Raw genomic sequence first — 27688 nt, forward strand, 5'->3', positions numbered from 1 at the left:
GCCACAGGCACCACAATAGGTTGGTTCACGTGGAAAGAGGAAACCACCTTCGGTAGAAATTGTTGACGTGTCCTCAATTCAGCTCTATCTCCATGGAAGATCAAATAAGGGCTCTTGTGAGACAAGGCCTCTAACTCAGACACCCGCCTTGCAGATGCCAAGGCCAACAGGATGACCACTTTCCAAGTTAGGAATTTCAACTCCACCTTCCATAAAGGTTCAAACCAATGTGATTGAAAGAACTGCAACACCACATAAAGATCCCATGGTGCCACTGGAGGCACAAATGGAGGTTGGATGTGTAACACGCCTTTCACGAAAGTCTGAACTTCTGGAAGGGAGGCCAATTGTATTTGAAAGAAAACCGATAAGGCCGAAATCTGTACCTTAATTGAGCCCAATTTTAGGCCCGCATCCACACCTGCTTGTAGAAAATGGAGAAAGCGTTCTAGCTGAAACTCCTCCGTAGGAGCCCCCTTGGCTTCACACCAAGAAACATATTTTCTCCAAATACAGTGGTAATGTTTAGATGTTACCCCTTTTCTGGCCTGAATAAGTGTGGGAATGATTTCACTGGGAATACCCTTACGGGCTAGGATTTTGCGCTCAACCGCCATGCCATCAAACATAGCCGCGGTAAGTCCTGATACATGCACGGTCCCTGTTGTAACAGGTCCTCGCACAGAGGAAGAGGCCAGGGATCTCTTATGAGTAATTCCTGAAGATCTGGATACCAAGCCCTCCTTGGCCAGTCTGGGACAATGAGGATCACCTGGATCTTTGTTCTCTTTATGATCTTTAGCACCTTTGGAATGAGAGAAAGTGGAGGGAATACATACACAGACTGAAACACCCACTTGTTGAGACGAGATGCCATCATGTCTACTTGGGGAACTCCCCAACGACTTGTCACCTCTACGAGGACTTCTTGGTGGAGGCCCCACTCTCCTGGATGGAGATCGTGTCTGCTGAGGAAGTCTGCTTCCCAGTTGTCCACTCCTGGAATGAAGATCGCTGACAGAGCGCTTGTATGCTTTTCCGCCCAGCGGAAAATCCTTATGGCTTCTGCCATTGCCGCTCTGCTTTTCATTCCGCCCTGACGGTTTATGTACGCTACTGCTGTTACATTGTCCCACTGGATCAGTACAGGCAGATCTCGAAGAAGATGTTCCGCTTGCCGAAGGCCGTTGTAAATGGCCCTTAACTCCAGAACATTTATGTGGAGACAAGTTTCCTGACTTGACCATCTTCCTTGGAAGTTTTCTACCATTGTGACCGCCCCCCAGCCTCGAGGCTTGCATCCGTGGTCACTAGGATCCAGTCCTGTATCCCGAACCTGCGCCCCTCTAGCAGGTGAGAGCTGTGCAGCCACCACAGGAGTGATACCCTGGTCTTGGAAGACAGGATTATCCTCCGGTGCATGTGTAGGTGGGACCCGGACCACTTGTCCAACAGGTCCCACTGGAATACTCTGGCATGGAATCTGCCAAACTGAATGGCTTTGTAGGCTGCAACCATCTTCCCCAGCAACCGAATGCATTGATGGATTGACACTCTTGCCGGTTTCAGAATTTTTTTGACCAGCCTCTGAAGTTCCAGAGCCTTTTCCACTGGAAGAAATACTCTCTGTAGTTCTGTGTCCAAAATCATTCCCAAAAAGGACAACCGAGTCGTCGGAATGCACTGTGATTTTGGCAAGTTTAGGAGCCAACCATGTTGCTGATGAACTGTCAGGGAGAGTGCAACTTTTTGCAGTAACTGGTCCCTGGATCTCGCCTTTATCAGGAGATCGTCCAAGTATGGGATAATCGTGACTCTTTGCTTGCGAAGGAGAACCATCATCTCCGCCATCACTTTGGTGAAAATCCTCTGAGCCGTGGACAGACCAAACGGCAACGTTTGAAATTGGTAATGACAAGCCTGAATTGCAAACCTCAGATAAGCCTGATGCGGAGGATAAATGGGAACATGTAAGTAGGAATCCTTTATGTCCACCGACACCATAAAATCCCCTTCCTCCAGACTGGAGATCACTGCTCGGAGAGACTCCATCTTGAATTTGAATCTCTTTAGGTAGAAATTTAGGGATTTCAGGTTTAGGATTGGTCTGACCGAGCCGTCCGGCTTCAGGACCACAAACAGGCTCAAATAAAAACCTTCTCCCTGTTGTGACTGGGGAGCCCTGACGACAACTTGATTTTGACACAACTTTTGTATTGCGTCGCAAACTACCTCCCTGTCCGGAAGAGAAGCTGGTAATGCCGATTTGAAAAAACGACGAGGGGGAACGTCTTGAAACTCCAGCTTGTACCCTTGGGATACTATTTGTAAAACCCATGGGTCTAGGTCCAAACGAACCCAAAACTGACCGAAGAGTTTGAGACGTACCCCCCCCCGGTGCGGACTCCCGCATAGGAGCCCCAAGTCATGCGGTGGAATTGGAGCCTGACAAGGCTGGTGATCGTTTTCCTCTTCCCCTTCCTCTAGTAGCAAAGAAGGAAGAACCTCGGCCCTTTCTGTATTTATTGGGCCGAAAGGACTGCATCTGATAGTGATGCGTTTTCTTTTGTTGTGGAGGAACATAAGGCAAAAAAGATGACTTACCCGCGGTAGCTGTAGACACCAAATCATCAAGGCCGTCACCAAATAAGGCCTTACCCTTATATGGTAGAGATTCCATACTTTTCTTGGAATCAGCATCAGCATTCCATTGGTGAATCCACAACGCTCGTCTAGCCGAGACTGCCATGGCATTGGCCTTTGATCCCAAAAGACCAATATCTCTCGCAGCTTCCTCAAGGTAAGCTGCAGCGTCCTTGATATAACCCAGCGTCAAGAGGACACTATCCCTATCTAGGGTATCTATTTCAGAAGATAAGTTGTCTGCCCACTTTTCGATAGCACTACTTACCCACGCAGACGCAATGACAGGTCTGAGTAGCGTACCTGTGGTCGCATAAATGGACTTTACCCTTTCTTGTTTACGATCCGTAGGCTCCTTAAGGGCCGCCATGTCAGGTGACGGGAGAGCCACCTTTTTAGATAAACGTGATAGGGCCTTGTCAACGGTGGGGGGTGACTCCCACTTTTCCCTATCCGCCGAGGGAAACGGATAAGCTACCGTAATTCTTTTGGGAATCTGAAACTTTTTGTCAGGAGCTTCCCAGAGTTTTCAAATAGCGTGTTCAGTTCATGAGAGGGAAGAAACGTTATCTCAGGTTTCCTTTTCTTATACATACAGACCCTTTTATCAGGGACAGCCGAGACCTCAGTGATATGTAGTACCTCTTTAACCGCCACAATCATGTACTGAATGCTTTTTGCCAATTTTGGATCTAATCTGGAATCGCTATAGTCGACACTGGAATCAGAGTCCGTGTCGGTATCAGTGTCTGCCAACTGGGCCAGCGTACGTTTCTGTGACCCTGAGGGGACCTGACTTTGCAATAACATATCTTCTACAGATTTCTTCCATGCCTTGGTCTGAGATTCAGACTTATCTAGCCTCTTACTAATAAGAGCCACATTAGCATTCAAGGCGTTTAACACATTTACCCAATCCGGTGTCGGCGGAGGGTCAGCCCCGCAGCCGTTTGTGTCCCTAATACAGCCTCCTCCTGGGAAGAACCTTCAGCCTCAGACATGTCGAAACACGTGTATCAAACACCCACAAACACCGGGCATATAGGGGACAGACCCACAGTAAAGCCTGTCAGAGAGACACAGAGGGAATTTGCCAGCTCACACCCCAGCGTCCAATTCTGAATAAACACCCCAGACCTGTAGCGCTTTTTTATATAAAGTATTTTGCACCAAATTTAGCCAGTCCCCCCCCCCCCCCCCCCGTTTTGCACCCTGATACTTGTCAGTGTGAGGAAGGACCAGCGTCTCTGCAGCCTGATGGAGAGAAAATGGCGTTGAGTGAGCTGTGAGGACGGAGCTCCGCCCCCTTAATGGGGCGCTTCCGTCCCGCTTCTTTTATGTTTATACTGGCAGGGGTTTTGGGACAGTGCCTCTGCACTAATGTCCCCTCTTGCTAGTCCACTGAGGATTTAATTAGCTGCCCAGGGCGCCCCCACCCGCGCCCTTGCAGTGCTGTATGTGGGAGCTTGGCGCGCAGCGTCCGTGCGCTGTGCGGTACCTCAGATAAATGCTGTCACTGAAGTCTTCTTTTTCTTCATCTGTTCACCTGTCTTCTGACTTCTGGCTCTGTAAGGGGGTGACGGCCGGCTGTGGGAGCGAGCATCTGAGCGTACCCAGCGATCAAACCCTCAGGAGCTAATGGTGTCCTGTAGCCAGAAGCAGAGCACTTGAACTCACTGGAAGTGGGTCATACTCCTCTCCCCTAAGTCCCACGAAGCAGGGAGACTGTTGCCAGCAGCCTCCCAGAAAATAAAAAACCTAACAAAAGTATTTTTTCAGAGAAACTCAGTAGGTGCTCCCTGTAGTGCGTCCAGTCTCACTGGGCACAATTCTAAAACTGGAGTCTGGAGGAGGGGCAAAGAGGGTGGAGCCAGTTCACATCCTTTCAAATTCTTAAAGTGCCCATGTCTCCTGCGGATCCCGTCTATACCCCATGGTTCTAATGGTGACCCCAGCATCCTCTAGGACGTATGAGAAATAGTATTTTCAATACATAGTTTCAGTAAGTGATAAAGCGGCCAATTATTATTGAAGTCTGGGGAATGCCCCACATCAGTGGTGAGGTATTGAAAACACTATTTGTTCTCAATGGTTAGTTCTTACAGCACAGTGCAGAATTCCATGGGGATTCTGTTTACAGCTCATATAGAATATTGGTCTACATCCAAAAAAGCTGAAACATCAATACAATGATTTACAATATAAGTAGGTAATTTGTATATGTTAATTTAAACTAACTGACAAGAAGCCAATTAAACAATAACAGCATCTACTGCTTTGTGACAGTCTCTTCCTGGCATCATAATACCACTTCCCCCACAGTCAAAAATAAAATGAAATAATATTTTACCTACTGCACCAAAAATATCCTTCATTGTTGGTATAAAAATAACAAGTAGGTCAATTACTGTCAGTAGAACTATAGTTACTATTAAATGTTGCCAAAAGTTATACTTTGTCTTCCGCACCAGTTCAAACAATGAAGAACGAACCTTTGGACGAAAGAAAACGGTGGAAACAAATTATCATATATTTTTTTTACTGAAGTATTTTTTATTAAAGTATTTTTACATTACAGATTTTCCAAGCTATTAATGACAGACATAAAACATATCTCATGATAATATTCTATCTGCAATAACATTAAAGCAGAAAAAAAAGAAATAGGGTGAGTCGAAGAAAAGAGAAGGGAGGAAAGAATGGAAAATAGCAATTACCAACAATGAATATCTTTAGTAATCAATGAGAAATAACAAAAGGTACGAGTATAGTGCATGTCCCAGAAGCATACAGCTATAGATCCATGGGAATGGAAAGGTCTACATCAGAAGAGATGATGTTACAAACATTTGTAAAGGGTAGTCTCATAAGTCAGATCAACTTTGATTAAATAACTCGTATGAAGGAAGATTAACATAACTCCCCTATTATAAAGTTGTAAGTTGGGCGGTATGGGACAAATTATCATATTCTTCTGTATATCACGCAATCATATTAAACACAAAGTTAAAAATACACATTCCAGAAATTTTTTTGTGTGCAAAAACATAAACATCCAGTGTCTTTGTCCTTAATATGATACCAAACAAGTGCTAGGATGGAGTATGAAGCACCCACCATGAAACCAAGTTAAAGTTGCCTACTATGCAACTAAATCTTATATTCCAACCCCCTTTCATTAACGTCCAACTTGGAATGTGTATGAGGGTTGGTGGTTGTTCCAGGAAATGTACATGATGGATATCGTAAAAATGTCACAAAGTCTAAGCTACTGTACACCCACTTTAAGATTACCATCTAATTCATTTCAGCTTTTCTATTTTGTCATAACGTACTGCTTGGTTTGCACGCATTTATTTCCAAAAATAAGATTTTACTTACCGATAAATCTATTTCTCATAGTCCGTAGTGGATGCTGGGGACTCCGTCAGGACCATGGGGATTAGCGGCTCCGCAGGAGACAGGGCACAAAAGCAAGCTTTTAGGATCACATGGTGTGTACTGGCTCCTCCCCCTATGACCCTCCTCCAAGCCTCAGTTAGGTACTGTGCCCGGACGAGCGTACACAATAAGGAAGGATCTTGAATCCCGGGTAAGACTCATACCAGCCACACCAATCACACCGTACAACTTGTGATCTGAACCCAGTTAACAGTATGATAACAAAGAAGTAGCCTCTAAAAAAAGATGGCTCACAACAATAATAACCCGATTTTTGTAACAATAACTATGTACAAGTAATGCAGACAATCCGCACTTGGGATGGGCGCCCAGCATCCACTACGGACTATGAGAAATAGATTTATCGGTAAGTAAAATCTTATTTTCTCTAACGTCCTAGTGGATGCTGGGGACTCCGTCAGGACCATGGGGATTATACCAAAGCTCCCAAACGGGCGGGAGAGTGCGGATGACTCTGCAGCACCGAATGAGAGAACTCCAGGTCCTCCTCAGCCAGGGTATCAAATTTGTAGAATTTTACAAACGTGTTCCCCCCTGACCACGTAGCTGCTCGGCAAAGTTGTAAAGCCGAGACCCCTCGGGCAGCCGCCCAAGATGAGCCCACCTTCCTTGTGGAATGGGCATTTACAGATTTTGGCTGTGGCAGGCCTGCCACAGAATGTGCAAGCTGAATTGTACTACAAATCCAACGAGCAATAGTCTGCTTAGAAGCAGGAGCACCCAGCTTTTTGGGTGCATACAATATAAACAGCAAGTCAGACTTTCTGACTCCAGCCGTCCTGGAATTATATATATATATATATTTTCAGGGCCCTGACAACGTCTAGCAACTTGGAGTCCTCCAAGTCCCTAGTAGCCGCAGGCACCACAATAGGTTGTTTCAGGTGAAACGCTGACACCACCTTAGGAAGAAACTGGGGACGAGTCCGCAGTTCTGCCCTGTCCGAATGGAAAATCAAATATGGGCTTTTGTAAGACAAAGCCGCCAATTCTAACACTCGCCTGGCCGAGGCCAGGGCCAACAGCATGGTCACTTTCCATGTGAGATATTTCAAATCCACAGATTTGAGCGGTTCAAACCAATATGATTTGAGGAATCCCAACACTACGTTGAGATCCCACGGTGCCACTGGAGGCACAAAAGGGGCTGTATATGCAATACTCCCTTGACAAATGTCTGGACTTCAGGAACTGAAGCCAATTCTTTCTGGAAGAAAATCTACAGGGCCGAAACTTGAACCTTAATGGACCCCAATTTGAGGCTCATAGACACTCCTGTTTGCAGGAAGTGCAGAAATCGACCTAGTTGAAATTTCTTCGTGGGGCCTTCCTGGCCTCACCCACGCAACATATTTTCACCACATGTGGTGATAACGTTGTGCGGTCACCTCCTTCCTGGCTTTGACCAGGGTAGGTATGACCTCTTCCGGAATGCCTTTTCCCTTAGGATCCGGCGTTCAACCGCCATGCCGTCAAACGCAGCCGCGGTAAGTCTTGGAACAGACATGGTACTTGCTGAAGCAAGTCCCTTCTTAGCTCCCGAGGCCATTAGTCCTCTGTGAGCATCTCTTGAAATTCCGGGTACCAAGTCCCTCTTGGCCAATCCGGAGCCACGAGTATAGTTCTTACTCCTCTACGTCTTATAATTCTCAATACCTTGGTTATGAGAAGCAGAGGAGGGAACACATACACCGACTGTTACACCCGCGGTGTTACCAGGACATCCACAGCTATCGCCTGAAGGTCTCGTGACCTGGCGCAATACCTGTCCCGTTTTTTGTTCGGGCGGGATGCCATCATGTCCACCTTTGGTCTTTCCCAACGGTTCACAATCATGCGGAAAACTTCCCGATGAAGTTCCCACTCTCCCGGGTGGAGGTCGTGCCTGCTGAGGAAGTCTGCTTCCCAGTCGTCCACTCCCGGAATGAACACTGCTGACAGTGCTATCACATGATTTTCCGCCTAGCGAAAAATCCTTGCAGTTTTGCCACTGCCCTCCTGCTTCTTGTGCCGCCCTTTCTGTTTACGTGGGCGACTGCCGTGATGTTATCCCACTGGATCAATACCGGCTGACCTTGAAGCAGAGGTCTTGCTAAGTTTAGAGCATTATAAATTTGCTCTTAGCTCCAGTATATTTATGTGGAGAGAATTCTCCAGACTTGATCACACTCCCTGGAAATTTTTTCCCTGTGTGACTGCTCTCCAGCCTCTCAGGCTGGCCTCCGTGGTCACCAGCACCCAATCCTGAATGCCGAATCTGCGGCCCTCTAGAAGATGAGCACTCTGTAATCACCACAGGAGAGACACCCTTGTCCTTGGATATAGATATCCAATATATTATATATTATATATATTATATATATATTATATATTATATATTATATTATATTATATTATACAATATAGGATATTGGATATATATATCTGAAGATGCGATCCGGACCATTTGTCCAGCAGATCCCACTGAAGAGTTCTTGCGTGAAATCTGCCAAATGGAATCGCTTCGTAATAAGCCACCATTTTTACCAGGACTCTTGTGCAATGATGCACTGACACTTTTCCTGGTTTTAGGAGGATCCCGATTAGCTCGGATAACTCCCTGGCTTTCTCCTCTGGGAGAAACACCTTTTTCTGGACTGTGTCCAGAATCATCCCTAGGACCAGCAGACGTGTCGTCGGAACAACTGCGGTTTTGGAATATTTAGAATCCACCCGTGTTGTCGTAGAACTACTTGAGATAGTGCTACTCCGACCTCCAACTGTTCTCTGGACCTTGTTCTTATCAGGAAGTCGTCCATTTTCTTTGAAGACGAATCCTCATTTCGGTCATTACCTTGGTAAGGACCCGGGGTGCCTTGGACAATCCAACGGCATCGTCTGAAACTGATAGTGACAGTTCTGTACCACGAACCTGAGGTACCCTCGGTGAGAAAGGCAAATTTTTGGGACATGGAGGTAAGCATCCCTGATGTCCCGGGACACCATATAGTCCCCTTCTTCCCGGTTCGCTATCACTGCTCTGAGTGACTCCATCTGGATTTGAACTTTTGTAAGTGTTCAAATATTTCAGATTTAGAATAGGTCTCACCTAGCCTTCTGGCTTCAGTACCACCATATAGTGTGGAATAATACCCCTTTCCTTGTTGTAGGAGGGGTACTTTGATTATCACCTGCTGGGAATACAGCTTGTGAATTGTTTTCAATACTGCCTCCCTGTCGGAGGGAGACATTGGTACAGCAGACTACAGGAACCTGCGAGGGGGAAACGTCTCGACATTCCAATCTGTACCCCTTGGATACTACTTGTAGGATCCAGGGGTCCTGTACGGTCCCAGCGTCATGCTGAGAACTTGGTAGAAGCGTTGGAGGGCTTCTGTTCCTGGGAATGGGCTGCCTGCTGCAGTCTTCTTCCCTTTCCTCTATCCCTGGGCAGATATGACTCTTATAGGGACGAAAGGACTGAGGCTGAAAAGACGGTGTCTTTTTCTGCAGAGATGTGACTTAGGGTAAAAAACGGTGGATTTTCCAGCAGTTGCCGTGACCACCAGGTCCCATGGACCGACCCCAAATAACTCCTCCCCTTTATACGGCAATACATCTTTGTGCCGTTTGGAATCTGCATCACCTGACCACTGTCGTGTCCATAAACATCTTCTTGCAGATATGGACATCGCATTTACTCTTGATGCCAGAGTGCAAATATCCCTCTGCGCATCTCGCATATATAGAAATGCATCCTTTAAATGCTCTATAGTCAATAAAATACTGTCCCTGTCAAGGGTATCAATATTTTTAGTCAGGGAATCCGACCAAGCCACCTCAGCTCTGCACATCCAGGCTGAGGCGATCGCTGGTCGCAGTATAACACCAGCATGTGTGTGTATACTTTTTAGGATATTTTCCAGCCTCCTATCAGCTGGCTCCTTAAGTACGGCCCTATCTGTAGATGGTACCGCCACTTGTTCTGATAAGCATGTGAGCGCCTTATCCACCCTAAGGGGTGTTTCCCAACGCGCCCTAACTTCTGGCGGGAAAGGGTATACCGCCAATAATTTTCTATCGGGGGAAACCCACGCATCATCACACACTTCATTTAATTTATCTGATTCAGGAAAAACTACAGGTAGTTTTTTCACATCCCACATAATACCCTTTTTTGTGGTACTTGTAGTATCAGAAATATGTAACACCTCCTTCATTGCCCTTAACGTGTGGCCCTAAAGGAAAATACGTTTGTTTCTTCACCGTCGACACTGAAATCAGTGTCCGTGTCTGGGTCTGTGTCGACCGACTGAGGTAAATGGGCGTTTTACAGCCCCTGACAGTGTTTGAGACGCCTGGGCAGGTACTAATTTGTTCGCCGGCCGTCTCATGTCGTCAACCGGCTTGCAGCGTGTTGACATTATCACGTAATTCCATAAATAAGCCATCCATTCCGGTGTCGACTCCCTAGAGAGTGACATCACCATTACAGGCAATTTGCTCCGCCTCCTCACCAACATTTTCCTCATACATGTCGACACACACGTACCGACATACAGCACACACATAGGGAATGCTCTGATAGAGGACAGGACCCACTAGCCCTTTGGGGAGACAGAGGGAGAGTTTGCCAGCACACACCAAAACGCTATAATTATATAGGGACAACCTTTATATAAGTGTTCCTCCCTTATAGCATTTAATATATATTCATATCGCCAAATCAGTGCCCCCCCTCTCTGTTTTAACCCTGTTTCTGTAGTGCAGTGCAGGGGAGAGCATGGGAGCCTTCCCACCAGCATTTCTGTGAGGGAAAATGGCGCTGTGTGCTGAGGAGAATAGGCCCCGCCCCCTTTTCGGCGGGCTTCTTCTCCGGAGTTTGTGATATCTGGCAGGGGTTAAATACATCCATATAGCCTCAAGGGCTATATGTGATGCATTTTTCGCCATACAGGTATTATACATTGCTGCCCAGGGCGCCCCCCCCCGCGCCCTGCACCCTCCGTGACCGCTGTGTGAAGTGTGCTGACAACAATGGCGCACAGCTGCAGTGCTGTGCGCTACCTGATGAAGACTGAAAGTCTTCTGCCGCCTGGTTCCGGACCTCTTCAATCTTCAGCATCTGCAAGGGGGGTCGGCGGCACGGCTCCGGGACGAACCCCAGGGCGAGACCTGTGTTCCGACTCCCTCTGGAGCTAATGGTGTCCAGTAGCCTAAGAAGCCAATCCATCCTGCACGCAGGTGAGTTCACTTCTCTCCCCTAAGTCCCTCGATGCAGTGAGCCTGTTGCCAGCAGGACTCACTGAAAATAAAGAACCTAAAAACTTTTTCTAAGCAACTCTTTAAGAGAGCCACCTAGATTGCACCCTGCTCGGACGGGCACAAAAACCTAACTGAGGCTTGGAGGAGGGTCATAGGGGGAGGAGCCAGTACACACCATGTGATCCTAAAAGCTTGCTTTTGTGCCCTGTCTCCTGCGGAGCCGCTAATCCCCATGGTCCTGACGGAGTCCCCAGCATCCACTAGGACGTTAGAGAAATGTATTTATATTTGTTTGTTTATCACATTCGTGTGTTTAAAACTTATTACATTGTTAGTAGAGCACCTGCAGACATTTTACCTTAAATGTACAAAATGCATCCCTTTATATCAGGGGCGTTTTAAGAGAGGAGGAGGTCTGTGTGCAGCCTCCTCCGTCCGGGCCCCCTCCTCTCTAGCTGGCAGCGCTGTGAAGAGTCTGACCACTAGGAACTCTAGGAGCTCAGATTCTAGTGCACAGATCTCCTGAAAAATGGCACAGCAACATTTTCCTGGGGATTTATGCTCTGTTGCTGCTGCCACTGGAGACAAGGGGGAGAGGGGAGTATTAAAGAACTGGGTGCATGGTGTGTGGTGTGGGCCCCTCTGGACTCAGGGGCCCGTGTGCGCCGCACACACTGTACCCATTACAGATACGCCAGTGGTTTATGTGTATATGAGGCCAGACTTCCGAGTCCTCACTTATGGAAAAACTGTATGACGAAAAGAATGTGATCTCTCCTGAAGAGCAGGGAACGTCCTATGTAAATGTGCCACCCCTATCTCTTTATTGCATGTAAACAACCCCACCCTGCTTGAGTGCTATATGATCATTTATGTAAAATTATTGCAATTAGCAAGGAATTCCCTTCATCTGATAATCTCCTTATAGCAGTTTTCCTTATCAGCCGCGTCAGTGTTTTAGTTCCTGTCGCACGTCTGTGACTTTATGCCGGTGCCGCTACAAAGTCCTTTCCTGGTGTACAGCTGTGCGAATGAATGTGCAAGGACTGAGATGCCCACTGTCATTCTGAATTACCGTTTGGTGCCCTATGGCAGATGCAGTTTCTCCATCCGAATGTCCTTCAATATTTTTGGTTGAACATCTCTTGTATGCAACCGCTTTCAGCAATGCGCTCGTGACACACACATAACATGCCCACAAAACGGAACATACCTGTGTGTCCACTAAGCCATCTACCTGTCACTGGCCAGGAACGCCCAATACATTTTCTGAGACCTCAATTGCAACTATGACTCTGTGCGCACACTATCTGGATGCATGCAACTTAGATGCATGCGCAGAAGGGGAAAATATCGTCCAGTGCGTGCAACTCAGAATCAGACCTCAGATATCATCATTTTTGGTGAATTTCATGAACTCATGTACAACTGTGCAAAAGTAGGTGGATTGTGATGTTACAAATGTACATATGCAGGTTTACACTTTTGCAACTCATAAATAGCCAATTTTGAGGCGTTTAGCTTATTTGAAAAGATCTGCACATACACATAGACGGGGATATTTTTTCCTCTCCTGCCTCTCTCTGTATAATCTAAATTTACTAAGCAGTCCATATCAATGCAGCCACGTCTTCAGCAGTATTGGACGCCGGACTTATAGGGAAATTTTTCAATAACACACATGCTTTTGAATTTAATATAATTGTCTCTTTAAGTCCAATGGCTGAAACCGCCGAAGAAGTAGCAGCTTTAAAAAACGTAGCAAACTTAGGGCCTAATTCAGACCCCGTCGCTGATGTGCGAAAATCGCTATGAATCTATTTTTGCACATCCGCGCATGTGCGTACGCCGGTACGGGCATGTGCAAGGTCCTAAACTGTGTTCTCTGCAGAACGCAGTTTAAGACCTGGAGAGGGGCGGGAACAGGGCGTCGACGCTCCATTTAAGGGGGGCGGTCTGAACAACAGAGGCATGTCTGGACCGTTGTTGGGGCGGGTTGCGGCGGCTGCATGACGTCACACGTAGCCGCTGCGACCAAAAACATGGCAAGTAGCAGTCTGCCTTCACAGTTAGGCTGCATAGGCATAGAGCTACTCGAAACATACAAAAAGCATTGCTGCCGTGCAATGCTTTTGCATGTTTGTGGGAGGTGGGGGGGCAGAACCCGGCATGCGGGGCGGACTTGCCCTGTGCTGAGTGTCCCCCCGCACATCAAAGAATATTGATTGTACGCACATCTACAATCAGGTCTGAATTACTCCCTTAGACCCTTATTCATCTTTGCCGCTAATGCGGTTGCATCGCAGTTTGGCAATTTTTTCGAAAATTGCACATGTGCAGCAGACGTACTGTGCCTGCATGGACTTACACATTGCAATTGCATCCTGGAAGGATTCGGCTGCAATGTAATTGACAGTGGCGGGAGTAGCGACATTTGCGGGGCAGCGAAGCGGTGCTAAGGGGGCATGCCGGCAAAAACGTAGGCTTGTCCGGAGAATTTTCAGGGCAGTTGCATGACATCACATGCAGCCACTCCAATAAAAAAAGATGGTGGCGGTGCGCCTGCCTTCTCAGCTGGGCTGCGCAGGCAGGGGTCGACCATACTTTGATGCGATTGCAGTTAGATTGCGATTGCAGTGCAGCACTTCTCATGCTGGGTGGCCTTGCCCTGCGATAGGTGGCACCCAGAGAGTTTTCCATCTTGTTTTAAACTTTTTTTAAATTGTGTAATTCCAATGTTTCATCTGTGCAGTAATATAATCCTGTATAGTCTACATTGTTCTGCAGTAGTATTACTTACACACATAAAGAGTGCAACTGTTATTTCTACTTACAGTGAAAAATAACACAGGTACAGTGAGTATGACTGCAATTATAACAGCCAGACGTACAGTCAAGAGAAGAACATCGGTTTTATTGTCATATGTGCTGAGAAGCTCAGATTGCACTTTATCTGTAAGTAAGAAATCACATAAGAAAACAAAACAAAGCAACACAAGGTTATCTGAGAAAGGTTTAAAATAAAGAAAACATTCACATATTGGATGTACATAAGACATCATAAACTGTCTATAAATGTAGAGGAACCTATTCTATTTCTAGAAACATTACCCTTTTAGTTGATATTTTGAGTTTAAAGTTTGAAATATGGCAGAACAGCGCATATATCACACCATCTCATTATTTAGCATTCACAAAGTCAGAGATAGATTTATGAAAGCTTCTAAAATGAAAAGTGGTGGTTATGCCCATCGCAACCGTTCAGATTCTAGCTATTATTTGCTAGGATGCAAAAAGGAAATGATAGACAGGATCTGATTGGTCACTATGGGAAACACCACAACTTTACATTTTCAGAAGCTTTAGTAAAAAATTACCCTTCAGAGTCTAATTAAATGATTAAAACTATTCAAGAGCCCTAGATGCATGTCACTGTACACAGTGCAAAAGAGCAGAGGTTTTAAGCACTAGTTGAAGGGTCAGGAGGAGACCACCTGCTGCTGTTGACCAGGTGTCATTGAAGCTAAGACTCAAAGGACATAAGGTGTATATTTATGTTACTGTCAGAGACGTTTACGTAGTGAAAAGTTTTGAAAAGCAATTTGCTGCATAAGAGTTTGCTGCAGAGGTTGTCAGTGGAAGTTACATGAGAGAGCAATCTATACCAGGGCATACACAAAGAAAGTATTATGTGCAACATTCATTTACAGTGCTAGTGGGTACTAACATGCAGTACATCTCCTAATATCACTAGCTACATATTTAGAAATAGTTCCTGAAGGATTAAATGGTTATCCAATATTCTCTTATGTGTAACCAGCACACAAGGGTTTTATTTGGTTTTTAAATGTACATTTTATAAGCATTGTAAGACAGAGCACATTAAAGTTAAGTAATTTGGAGAACATTCAGCATGCATGCGTCAAATCTATATAATATTCAAAGATGGCATGTCCTGAGATGGATGTGTGCAATAAGAGTGGGGGTGTTCTAAAAGAGACAGAGAAAACCATAAAGATCCAGCAAGCAAACCTTTTTTTTTTTTTTAAATCTGAATATCCTTCACCAAAAATGTTCCTCAGTCTAAGTCTTCTGTAGGAAGCCTTGCTTGAAAAACCTGGGGGTAAATGTACTAAGATGGGAGTTCTGTTTAAGATGGGATGTTGCCCATAGCAACCAATCAGATTCTAAGTATTATCTTGTAGAAGGTGCTAGGTAAATGAGAAGTAAAATCTGATTGGTTACTATGGACAACATTCCATCTGAAATAGAACTCCCATCTTAGTAAATTTACCCCCTAGTTTCTCCTCTCTCCATGTCTGCTCTATGGGGGTCATTCCAAATTGTTCGCTCGCTAGCAGATTTTAGCAGCATTGCACACGCTAGGCCGCCGCCCTCTGGGAGTGTATCTTAGTTTAGCAGAATTGCGAACAAAAGATTAGCAGAATTGCGAATAGAAAATTCTTAGCAGTTTCTAAGTAGCTCGAGACTTACTCCTACACTGCGATCAGCTCAGCCCGTTTCGTTCCTGGTTTGACGTCACAAACACGCCCTGCGTTCGGCCAGCCACTCCCCCGTTTCTCCAGACACTCCCGCGTTTTATCCTGGCACGCCTGCGTTTTTCCGCACACTCCCAGAAAACGGTCAGTTTCCGCCCAGAAACACCCACTTCCTGTCAATCACACTCCGATCACTTCAACGATGGAAATTCTCTGTTCGGACGTGAGTAAATCTACTAAGTTTTGAGCTAAAATACTTAGCGCATGCGCACTGCGTAACATGCGCATGCGTGTTTTTGCCTTAATCGCTCCATTGCGAAAATCGGCAACGAGCGAACAACTCGGAATGACCCCCTATATCCAGCTCAGTCAGTTATGTAAGTTCATGATTAGACATAAAACAACTGTCAAATTCTATCCAGGCTACAAAAAGAAGCGGGATGGTTGGAAGTAGTGCATCACTGCTGTAGAAACAGCTTACGGGGGTACAGGCAAGTTTGAACATTTAGAAGATAAAATGATTTTAATGTTATATTTACAACTAAGCCCCTTGCGGGCTAAGTGGAGAGCTACGCTCGCCACAGGTTCTATTCCCACTCTACGGGTGTCGTGGGCACACACGAGTGGGAATAGTCCCCGTTGATCGGCATGCCGACCGCCAGGCCTGTTGGTTGGCATGCCGACCGTCAGAATAGTGAGGGTCTGGGATATAGGTGCCGGTATTGTGACCGGCGGTCAGGAGACCTAACTACATCCTGTACAAAAAAGGGGCTTTTTACATGGGAGAAGCTTGGTTTATAAAACAGATTTTTTTCTTACTACTAAGGGGGTGCGGGGTATTGGGATTTAAGACCACTGGGCTGGGTCTACTGACAATGGGGGTGGGAAGTTATTTTGTAATGGGGGCCTGTGGATATGGAGGGCGCAAATAACCCCCTAGATACATATATATTTTAAAATAAAATATTAAAAACTTTAGTAAGTAATGAAAACAAAATTACTGAGTGGTTTTGTGGGGAAAAAATGGTCAGTTAAGTGGTTAAATAAAATTCAAAGTATATTTATTCATTACAATGTTTTTAATCCAACGTTTATTCATTGTAATATGATACAATGATACAAAAAATATTGTTTAGATTTCACAAAAGGAGCTTAAAATGCAGCAATAACAAATGCTCCAAGGTGTATAGAATAACAAAGCAGCTGAAAGTTTTTGAACTGTTTGATTTCAAATTCTGTACTGACTGCAGTATAATGAATGCTCCGATGTGAAACACTGAGCTCAGATGTACGCTTTAGAATACAGAATTTCATTAAAACTTACCATAAAATGTCAGGTAGCCAAAAACAGCAGTCAGAAGGTACATAAGGAACATTGCAAAGAATGAAATTTGTGAAACCAGCTGCATTTTCTTCTGTGTGCGACTAGAATATAAAATTAAAATGAATTACTTAACACCTAACCTTTTTTGCATATCTTAGCAATGTTTCTTTATGTCATTACGTACCACATTACCAAAAACCACAAAAGAACAGAATTAGTGAAAGTTTTCATTTGTAGTTTCAACTTATGAGAATGTTATGTTTAATAAAGACAGGCCTAACATTTAGTAACCAATCTGTTCTATTTAGCTTATGTAAGGAAACCAGGCAAATGCAAACAAAACAAGAAAAATAATTCCTTTTACGAGTTTTATTTCCTACCTTTTGTATTACAGGTTGAGTCTCCCTTATCCAAAATGCTTGGGACCAGAGGTATTTTGGATATGGGATTTTTCCGTATTTTGGAATAATTGCATACCATAATGAGATATTATGGTGATAGGACCCAAGTCTAAGCACAGAATGCATTTATGTTACATATACACCTTATACACACAGCCTGAAGGTAATTTTAGCCAATATTTTTTATAACTTTGTGCATTAAACAAAGTGTGTCTACATTCATACAATTCATTTATGTTTCATATACACACAGCCTGAAGGTCATTTAATACAATATTTTTAATAACTTTGTGTATTAAACAAAGTTTGTGTACATTGAGCCATCAAAAAACAAAGGTTTCACTATCTCACTCTCACTCAAAAAAGTCAGTATTTCGGAATATTCCGTATTTCGGAATATTTGGATATGGGATACTCAACCTGTATTTATATTTTTTGTTTTATTTACTTAACCTGGCTGATGAGTTTCTGGAAGGCCTATGGGCTGAATTCAATTGGCTGTGAGCACTGTAGGAATATCTATTGTCGGCTATGAGCCGACAATAGATATATCCGTAAGTGCATCATCTCGTGTTTACAGCTATGTCTTCCACAGACATATAATGTAGGCCCCGCAGCACAGCAGATATATCAGTACATATGCCTGCGTGTACAGGCAACTGACCTGTTATGCTGGCCGCAGGAACCGCTGATAATGGCATCACAACTGGGTAAACAAATTTAAAAGGCTATTCAGTTGTGATGTCCAGACATATCGAGAGGCCGATTGGTAGGTGTGTATGCTTACCAAATTGGTCGCTCGGTTGGGCAGCTGCATACCCAGCCTAATAATGGTGGGGCAAGAATTCACCAAGCTTTCTATGTATTTACACAGCACACTGATATCTGATATGGTTTTATAGAAGGGACATATAATGCACAACTTGTAGAAATAAAAATGTAAACCCTAACAAGAATGACATATAAATATATAAAGTAATCGGTAAGTATTGATAATCTGTTATGTTTACAGGTCCCTGGTGACTGCTCCTCTCTGCAACCGCCGGATCTACACAGGCGGACAAGCGCGCTGCTTGATTACATTTCCCTGGTGGTTGCTCCTCTTTGCAACTACCGGGTGGGGGTGCCACCGGGCTGCCAATCACTGCTGGTCGGCACACACTTGGGAGGATCCAAGGGTGCAGAGGGGCAGCTGCCGTTTCTGATTGATAACATCACATGTAACCATGTAAGGGAAAGCACATGTAACCATGTCAGGGAAAGCGACTAGCGGATTATACCGTTTCAGCATAAAAAGCACCTACTGTACATGTTAAACGTCTTGAGATTGATAAGCAAGTTCTATCACAAATAGCTAATATTGGTAAAATGAACTTTGAAGAACTTTAAACTGTACCTACCAACTGGAATTATCCAGAATAATAAAAAAGGCACATTATATATTAAATAATTTACAAATATATTTTATGTATCGAGTATGGTTGATTAAAGTTTTATCTAAAATGAAAGAAAAAAAAAACTTTACACAAATGAAATTTTCAAGGTCAGTAAAATCCTTTTCAATGCAGACGTTATTAGCATGCTCCTGTTATAGCAGTGACAATACTCCCAAATTGAAAACATGATTAAGGTTTTAATTCTCACTTAAGGAACTGTGGGTGGACATGCACATCACTCAATGTATGTTCCAGGCTAACTATATGTTTAGATTTAATAGTATAGATACATGCAGAGACCTATGTTTTTATAGTACAAGGTTCATGCTTCTAACTCCATGCACAAGCGTAAGGCCATGCAATCATCCTGAAGACAGCCTGTCAATCTTACTAGATATCGTCATAGCATATTTGACAGCATTTCACAACTGGGACAAATTAGGAAATGCATTAGCTTGCCTGTGTCACCCTATGCTCACTTATACCACGACCATTTGTTGTAAGTGCATTTTCTATTTAACATCCAGAAATATTAAATGAGCACTGGCTTTTATGGCGTTGAGCTTGTAGCCTACCCCTACAAAGTATCCACTAGTGCTAGTGGGGTTGGCTGTATCTAAAAAAAGCCAAATTCTGTAAATAATAAGCAGTAAAGAACTGAAGGTGCTCACACATTCCATGCTATAAAAATCTAATTGCCTTACACGCCCAAAACATTAGGGACCGTCACGCAGATACACGCAAACTGCTTCTTCTTTCTCCATTTGGCTGTTTAGGATCCTGAAGGATGTACAAGGGACAATATGCATGTCTCTAGTCCACATTTATTAAGTGAGGATTAAATCACTCATGTTATGGCTTTCTAAGGAGAATAGGATTTTAATTACCTATCGGTAAATCATTTTCTCGTAGTCCATAAGGGATATTGGGGAATTACTACAATGGGGTATAAACGGGGTCCAAAGGAGCCGGTACACTTGAAATTTCTTCAACTGGGTGTGCTCGCTCCTCCCCTCTATGTCCCCTCCCACAGGCAGTTATAGGTAAAATAGTGCCCGAAGGAGAAAGGACATACTTGAGAGAAGGAACATAACGAGTGGTAAGATTCACACACCAGCACATCAATAACATAAAACGACCAGCAACGGCTGGTAACAAACCGCAACAGCTGAACAGGTAACCATATAAGAGACAACCTGCAGAAAAGTGAACCCACTGAGGCAGGCGCCCAATATCCCTTATGGACTACGAGAAAAGGATTTACCGGTAGGTAATTCAAATCCTATTTTCTCTAGCATCCATAAGGGATATTGGGGAATTAGTACAATGGGGACGTCCCAAAGCTTCCAGAAAGGACGGGAATGTGCGGAGGCGCCTGCAGCACCACCTGCCCAAACTGTTTATCCTCTTTGGCCAGGGAATCAAACTTGTAGAACTTCACAAAGGTGTTCTTCCCGACCAGGTAGCAGCTCGGCATAGTTGCAAGGCCGAGACTCCACGGGCAGCCACCCAGGAAGATCCCATCGATCTTGTTGAGTGGGCCTCCAGAGACTGTGGAACAGGTAAGGCTGCCGACACATAGGCCTGTTGGATAGTAAGCCTAATCCAACGAGCAATGGACTGTTTTGAAGCAGGGCAACCCTTTTTCTGCGCATCATATAGTACAAACAAGGAATCTGTGTTTCTGATCCGAGCCGTTCTCTTGACATAGATCTTCAAGGCTCGCACAGCATTCAATGCCTCCGGAGGAGCAGAAGCGCCAGAACTTGGCGAAACCACAATACTATAGGTTGATTCAAGTGGAATGTAGAGACAACCTTCGGCAGGAACTGCTGCCTAGTCCTGAGCTCCGCTCTGTCCTCGTAGAAGACCAAGTAGGGACTTTTACACGATAAGGCCCCCAATTCTGAGACACGCCTAGCAGAAGCCAGGGCCAATAACATCACCGTCTTCAACGTACTTGTCTTCTACAAGAGGTTCAAACCAGGAGGATTGTAGAAATTCCAACACTACATTCAAATCCCAGGGTGCCAAGGGTGGCACAAAATGAGGTTGCATGTGAAGTACCCCTTGCAAGAAGGTCTGAACTTCTGGCAACATTGCCAATTTCTTCTGGAAGAAAATGGAGAGAGCTGAAATCTGGACCTTAATGGAACCCAGATGTAAGCCCTTATCCACACCAGCCTGCAGGAAATGGAGGAAACGTCCCAAGTAGAACTCTGCAGGCGGATACGTGCGTTCCTCACACCAAAAGACATCTTCTCCAGATATGATAATAGTGTTTTGACATCACAGGTTTCCTGGCTTGAACCATGGTAGCAATAACCTTTTTGGAAAGGCCCTTGTGAGCGAGGATGTTCCACTCAACCTCCATGCTGTCAAACAAAGTCGCCGTAAGTCCTGGTAGACGAACGGTCCTTGTTGAAGAAGATCTCTTTTCAGTGGTAGAGGCCAAGGGTCTTCAACAGACATGTCCAGAAGATCCGCGTACCACGCCCTCCTAGGCCAATCCGGGGCAATCAGAATTGCCTGTACTCCTTGATACCTGATTCGCTTGAGCACGCTTGGGAGCAATGGAATCAGCGGAAACAGGAGCCGCTGGCTCCAGATGGGACTTCTCTAAATTGAGGATCCACCCATAGTGTGACAGAAGTTGGATAGTGCGGTCTATATGGAGCAATAAAAGCTCTCCCTGGATCTCGCTTTTATCAAGAGATCGTCCAGATAAGGGACAATATTGACCCCCTGGACCCGGAGTTGGAACATCATCTCCGCCATCACCTTCGTGAACACCCTAGGAACTGTGGACAGTCCGAAGGGTAGCGACTGGAACTGGTAGTATTCGTTCAGCAGGGCAAACCTCAGATAAGCCTGTTAAGGTGGCCAAATCGGGATATGGAGATAGGCATCCTTTATATCCAGTGAGACCATGAACTCCCATTCTTCAAGGCCCGCAATTACTTCTCGCAAGGATTCCATCTTGAACTTGAAAACCTTTAGGTAAGGGTTCAAGGATTTTATGGGCCTTACTGAACTGTCCGGTTTTGGTACCACGAACAGATTGGAGTAGTAACCCTTTCCCTGTTTTTGCAGTGGCATTGGAACAATGACTTGGGACTGGACCAATTTTAGGATGGCATGTTGCAGCGTAACACACATATCCTCCAAAGCTGGTAAGCTTGATTTGAAAAATCGTTGGGGAGGAGCGCGGTCCAACTCCAGCTTGTAGCCCTGAGAAATGAGGTCCTTTACCCAGGTATCCTGGCAGGAGCTTTCCCAGATGTGGCTGAAGTGACGCAGCCGAGCTCCCACCTCGAGGTGGGTGGGCACCGTCATGCTGAGGCCTTAGTGGAAGCTGAACTGGTGCTCTCCTGAGAACCCTGCGATTGCTGGTTTTCTTGTCTTACCTCTGGTGCCTCTAGCCGCATTGGAAGCACCTCTGGCCCTAGATCTAAATCTGTTAGACCGAAAGGACTGGGTAGACGGCCCCGGGGCCGCAGAGGGGAGAAACGTGGATTTCCCCCGCAGTTACTTTAGAAATCCGCGTATCCAATTCCACCCGAACAGCCAATCCCCTGAAAAAGGGAGAGGCTCTACACTGCGCTTGGACTCTGCGTCCGCTATCCACTGACGCAACCACAAAGCTCTGCACGCCGACACTGCCATAGCAGTGGTCCTAGCATTAATATTGCCTATCACCTTGAGAGAGTCACACAGGACGTGTGCAGCGTCCTGTTAGGCGCCGGGGTCCGCTCGTCGGTGCGGCCCGGCGCCTAGCAACCAGGGACGCCGTGCGCGTACAGCCGCCGGCTCCCTGGCAACGCTAGACGCCGGGCGCACGGAGCCGCTCAGACCCTAGCAACGGGGACGCCACGTTCGGGCCGCGTTCCCCGTTGCTGGGTCTTTTCTAATTGTATAATGGTGTGCTGGCCGTGCAGCATGCAAGCTGCACGGCATTACTTGTGATTACCCAGTCTGGCTCCTGATTGGGGAGCTCACAGTTATAAGCACCCTTTGGACTTCTCACAGACGCCGGTGATAGCTTCCTGTTTGCCTGTGTTGGTTACAGAGAGTTTCCAGTCCTGCTCTATCCGGTTGTTCCTGTCCTCAGTGATCCTGTACTCGGAAATTGTCATCTGTTCCTGGAGTCTGACCGAGCACCTTTAACATCCTGTGGTGTTCGTGAGTCGCGGCGTAGCCGTGTGTTGCGGCTTGACCGCTTACTGTTTATTATTTTGTATCTTTGTGTTCTGGAGCTTTTGCGGAGGATTCCGCTCCCCCTGATCCACTCTGGTATCCAGCGGTGCTGGATAGGAGTTACGGATCAGTGGATCTTTGGTTGTCCTTTTCCCTGGCGGCTAGTCCGCACATACTTTTTGGTTTAGTTAGTTAGCTTGTAACCCCTGGCCTGGTTGCTTAGTCAGAGGGCCCCTTGTTATCACCCTGTCTCGGATTTCCCTTTGTCTCCCATTAAGACCTGAGGGGGCATCGGGGTTGGGCAGACATAATCCGCCCTTCGAACGCGGCTGCCATGGGCTCAAGCAACCATAGTCTCGCAGGGGATTTCTGATAACACGGGCGAGACAACGGAGTTAGGGCGCCAGGGGTTACTAGGCTCTCCTGCTCCCACAACCAGTATATCTTTCCAGTACTCAGACCTCTGCCATAAGATCTCCTCTGGTCTGGAGTACGGGAATCATAACATTATCACCGGCCAGACTAAATTTAAAATTAAACAGGAGTTAATTTTTTCCCTTGTTCAGTTGGGAGATTTGTCGGCCTCATGAATCCCACCGGTGTCGGGCCAAATCCTGGCCAGCTTCTAGTTAGCCAGATTCAAGAGCTTACTCAGATGGTTCAGGATCTGTCCCTTCGGGTGAGGTCACAGGAAGATCTGTTACGGACTTCCCCGAGGGTCATTCCTGAACCAAAAATGCATCTGCCTGACCGTTTTTCTGGGGATAGAAAACAGTTTTTTAATTTTAAAGAGTCTTGTAAACTTTATTTTCGTTTGAGACCAGTCTCCTCAGGTACGGAGGCTCAGCGGGTTGGAATTATTATTTCTCTGCTTCAGGGGGATCCTCAGACCTGGGCTTTTGGTTTAAAGACAGACGATCCGGCTTTATTTTCTGTAGACGCCTTTCTAAAGTCTTTAGGGCTATTGTATGACGACCCTGATAGAGAGGCATCCGCCGAGAGTCAGTTGCGTGCTCTCAGACAGGGTAGGAATCCCGCAGAGATTTATTGTACGGAGTTTCGCCGTTGGTCGAACGACTGTGGATGGAATGACCCAGCCCTGCGCAGTCAGTTTCGCCTCGGCTTATCTGAGTCTATAAAAGACAGTCTCCTTCAGTATCCCGCTCCTGAGACTCTCGATAAACTCATGGAGCTCTCTATTAAGATTGATCGTCGGCTCAGAGAGCGGAGGGCTGAAAAAGGAGCATCTGTCGGGTCAACTCCTTGTGTTTTTTCCATCCCTGTGGACATAGAGGAGCCTATGCAGATAGGTCTCTCCAAACTGTCTCCTGAAGAAAGAACCAGAAGGCAAAGTTCTGGTCTTTGTTTATACTGTGGAGGTAAGGGACATTTTGCCCGTAGTTGTCCGAACAAGTCGGGAAACGTCTCGACCAAGTGAATTGTGAGGGGGTTCACTTTGGTCTGCAGCTTATCTCCTCAAATAATTCACTGTTAGTCCCAGCTAAAGTTTCCTTTGGCAGCCTCTGTTCCTCGGTCTCTGTTTTTGTGGACAGTGGAGCTGCAGGGAACTTTATGGATTTGACATGGGCCAAGACCTTAGGTATTCCTCAGTTAGCCTTGGGTAGGTGTATCACCATGCATGGTTTAGATGGGAGTCCCTTGTCCAATGGGGTTATTTCTCTCTGTACACCTCCTGTTCTACTCTCGGTAGGAGCTCTGCATTCTGAAAAAATTGAGTTTTTCCTCACCCATTGCCCAGCAGTTCCAGTGGTTCTGGGTCACCCTTGGCTGGCCTTTCATAATCCCATCATTGATTGGCAGTCGGGGGAGATCTCACAATGGGGTACCATCTGTAATAAGGAATGTATTACGCTTCCCATCAGAATAGCTGCTGCCATTCCCGCACCCATTCCTGTGGAATACCAGGATTTTGTTGATGTTTTTTCCAAGGGCAATGCGGATATTCTGCCTCCCCATAGGCCTTATGATTGTGCTATTGAGCTAATTCCTGGTGCCACTTTGCCTAAGGGAAGGTTATATGCATTGTCCGGACCTGAAACTGTGGCCATGAATGAGTATGTTAAAGAAAGCCTAGGGAAAGGATTTATCAGGCCATCTAAATCCCCTTTAAGTGCAGGCTTCTTCTTCGTAGAGAAGAAGGATGGTTCACTCAGACCCTGCATTGACTTTAGAGCCTTGAATAAAATCTCAGTAAAAAATACTTACCCTCTGCCACTGATCTCTGTCCTCTTTGATCAGCTACGTTCGGCTGTGATTTTTTCTAAGATTGACCTGAGAGGAGCATATAACCTCATCAGAATCAAGTCAGGGGATGAGTGGAAAACGGCATTCAGTACTCAGTCAGGCCACTATGAGTATCTGGTTATGCCATTCGGCCTGTCTAACGCTCCGGCAGTTTTCCAGGATCTCATTAACGATGTGCTCCGTGAATTTCTTGGAAAATTCGTTGTAGTCTACTTAGACGATATTTTGATTTATTCTGACTCTGTAGAACAACATGTTACCCAGGTGCGTCAGGTTCTAAAAAAAATTACGTGAAAATCACCTATATGCCAAGCTGGAGAAGTGTGAATTTCATGTCACGGAGGTATCCTTTTTAGGATACATTATTTCCCCTCGGGGATTCCGTATGGAACCAAAGAAGCTCCAAGCCATCCTTAGTTGGGCGCAACCCACCAACTTAAAAGCAATTCAGCGCTTTTTAGGGTTTGCGAACTACTATAGAAGATTTATTCACTCTTTCTCTGACCTAGTTGCTCCCATTGTGGCACTGACTAAGAAGGGAGCGGATCCTACCAATTGGTCACGTGAAGCCGAGCTATCTTTTCAGGCCTTGAAACAAGCCTTTGTCTCAGCCCCTGTCCTCAGACACCCCAACCCAGAATTGCCTTTCATTGTTGAGGTTGATGCCTCAGAGGTTGGAGTAGGGGCTATCCTATCTCAGAAGGATCCGGATTCCCTTGAATTACACCCTTGTGCCTTTATGTCCAGAAAATTCTCTTCTGCTGAATCCAACTACGATGTTGGTAACCGGGAATTGCTGGCTATTAAATGGGCTTTCGAGGAGTGGAGGCATTGGCTTGAGGGAGCGACTCATATCATTTCAGTTTTGACTGATCACAAAAATCTTCAATACATTGAATCAGCTAAACGACTGAATGCCCGGCAGGCTCGTTGGGCTTTATTTTTTACTCGTTTCAAATTCATTATCACCTTCAGGCCAGGTTCCAAGAATACCAAGGCAGATGCCCTGTCACGCAGTTTTCTTCCAGTTCAAGACAACAGTCCTGTTACTCCCATACTTCCGTCTTCAGTCATTCGGGCAGGCCTCACACAGGATTTATTTACCCAGTTAAAGCTGCTTCAACATCAGGCTCCTGGAAATACTCCTGCTGGTCGTCTTTTTGTCCCTGAGTTTTTGAGAGCAACTGTTTTGACGGAGTTTCATGATAGCAAAGTTGCCGGGCATCCGGGAATCGCTAAGTCTTTGGAATTAGTCTCCCGCTCAGTATGGTGGCCTGGTCTTTCCAAAGACATTAAGGAGTTTGTTTTTTCGTGTCAGGTCTGTGCACAGCATAAAGTTCCCCGTTCTTTGCCTATCGGTCAGCTTATGCCCTTGAATGTTCCTCTTAGGCCATGGTCTCATATCTCCATGGATTTTGTGGTGGACCTCCCTCTGTCAGCCGGATGCCGAGTCATATGGGTGGTAGTGGACCGTTTTAGTAAAATGGCCCATTTCATTGCTCTTCCCCGATTGCCATCTGCCCAGGGATTGGCAGTCTTGTTCCTCCGCCATGTTTTCAGACTCCATGGGTTACCCACTGATATTGTTTCCGATCGGGGTCCACAATTCATTGCACAGTTTTGGAAATCTTTTTGTGTCTCATTGAAGATGAAATTATCTTTAACGTCAGGCTACCATCCCCAATCCAACGGGCAGACTGAGCGAGTTAATCAATCACTAAAACAATATTTGCGGTTGTACTCGGCCAAACTCCAAAATGACTGGTCTGAGTTTCTTCCATTGGCGGAGTTCGCTTACAATAATGCCTGTCATTCCTCCACCAATGTGTCTCCATTTTTTGCAGTTTTTGGTTTTCACCCCAGAGCTAATTCCTTTTTTCAACATTCCTCTGTCTCCTCACTGACCTTGACCTCTCATCTTAGGCTCATTTGGAGAAAAGTGCACCTGGCTCTCAGAAAAGCGGCATTTCAGGAAAAGAGATTTTCTGACAGGCTCCGGCGGCCGTGCACTTTTAAAGTAGGAGATAGGGTGTGGTTGTCGACTCGCAACATTAAACTTCGACAAACCTCAGCCAGATTGGGTCCTAAATTTATTGGACCATTTCACATTATCAAAAAAGTCAATCCAGTTGCCTTCCGGTTACGTTTACCAAAAACTTTACGGATCGGAAATACTTTCCATTGCCCATTGCTGAAACCATATGTTTCGTCCAGTAG

The 27688-nt window shown here is 45.6% G+C and overlaps 1 protein-coding gene across 1 annotated transcript in view; it reads right to left on the bottom strand.

Annotated features, from left to right (window-relative positions):
- Positions 1 to 27688, bottom strand: part of SLC38A1 (solute carrier family 38 member 1) — a 163813-nt gene that overhangs the window by 3865 nt on the left and 132260 nt on the right. Inside the window, exons 12-14 of the mRNA XM_063927356.1 lie at positions 17173 to 17273; positions 14184 to 14302; positions 4994 to 5135 (exon numbers count right to left, since the gene is read on the bottom strand). Coding sequence (XP_063783426.1) covers positions 4994 to 5135; positions 14184 to 14302; positions 17173 to 17273 — 362 coding nt within the window. The remainder of the gene's footprint in view (positions 1 to 4993; positions 5136 to 14183; positions 14303 to 17172; positions 17274 to 27688) is intronic.

The sequence above is a fragment of the Pseudophryne corroboree genome, chromosome 6, assembly GCF_028390025.1.
Source record: "Pseudophryne corroboree isolate aPseCor3 chromosome 6, aPseCor3.hap2, whole genome shotgun sequence".
NCBI classification, from domain to species: domain Eukaryota; kingdom Metazoa; phylum Chordata; class Amphibia; order Anura; family Myobatrachidae; genus Pseudophryne; species Pseudophryne corroboree.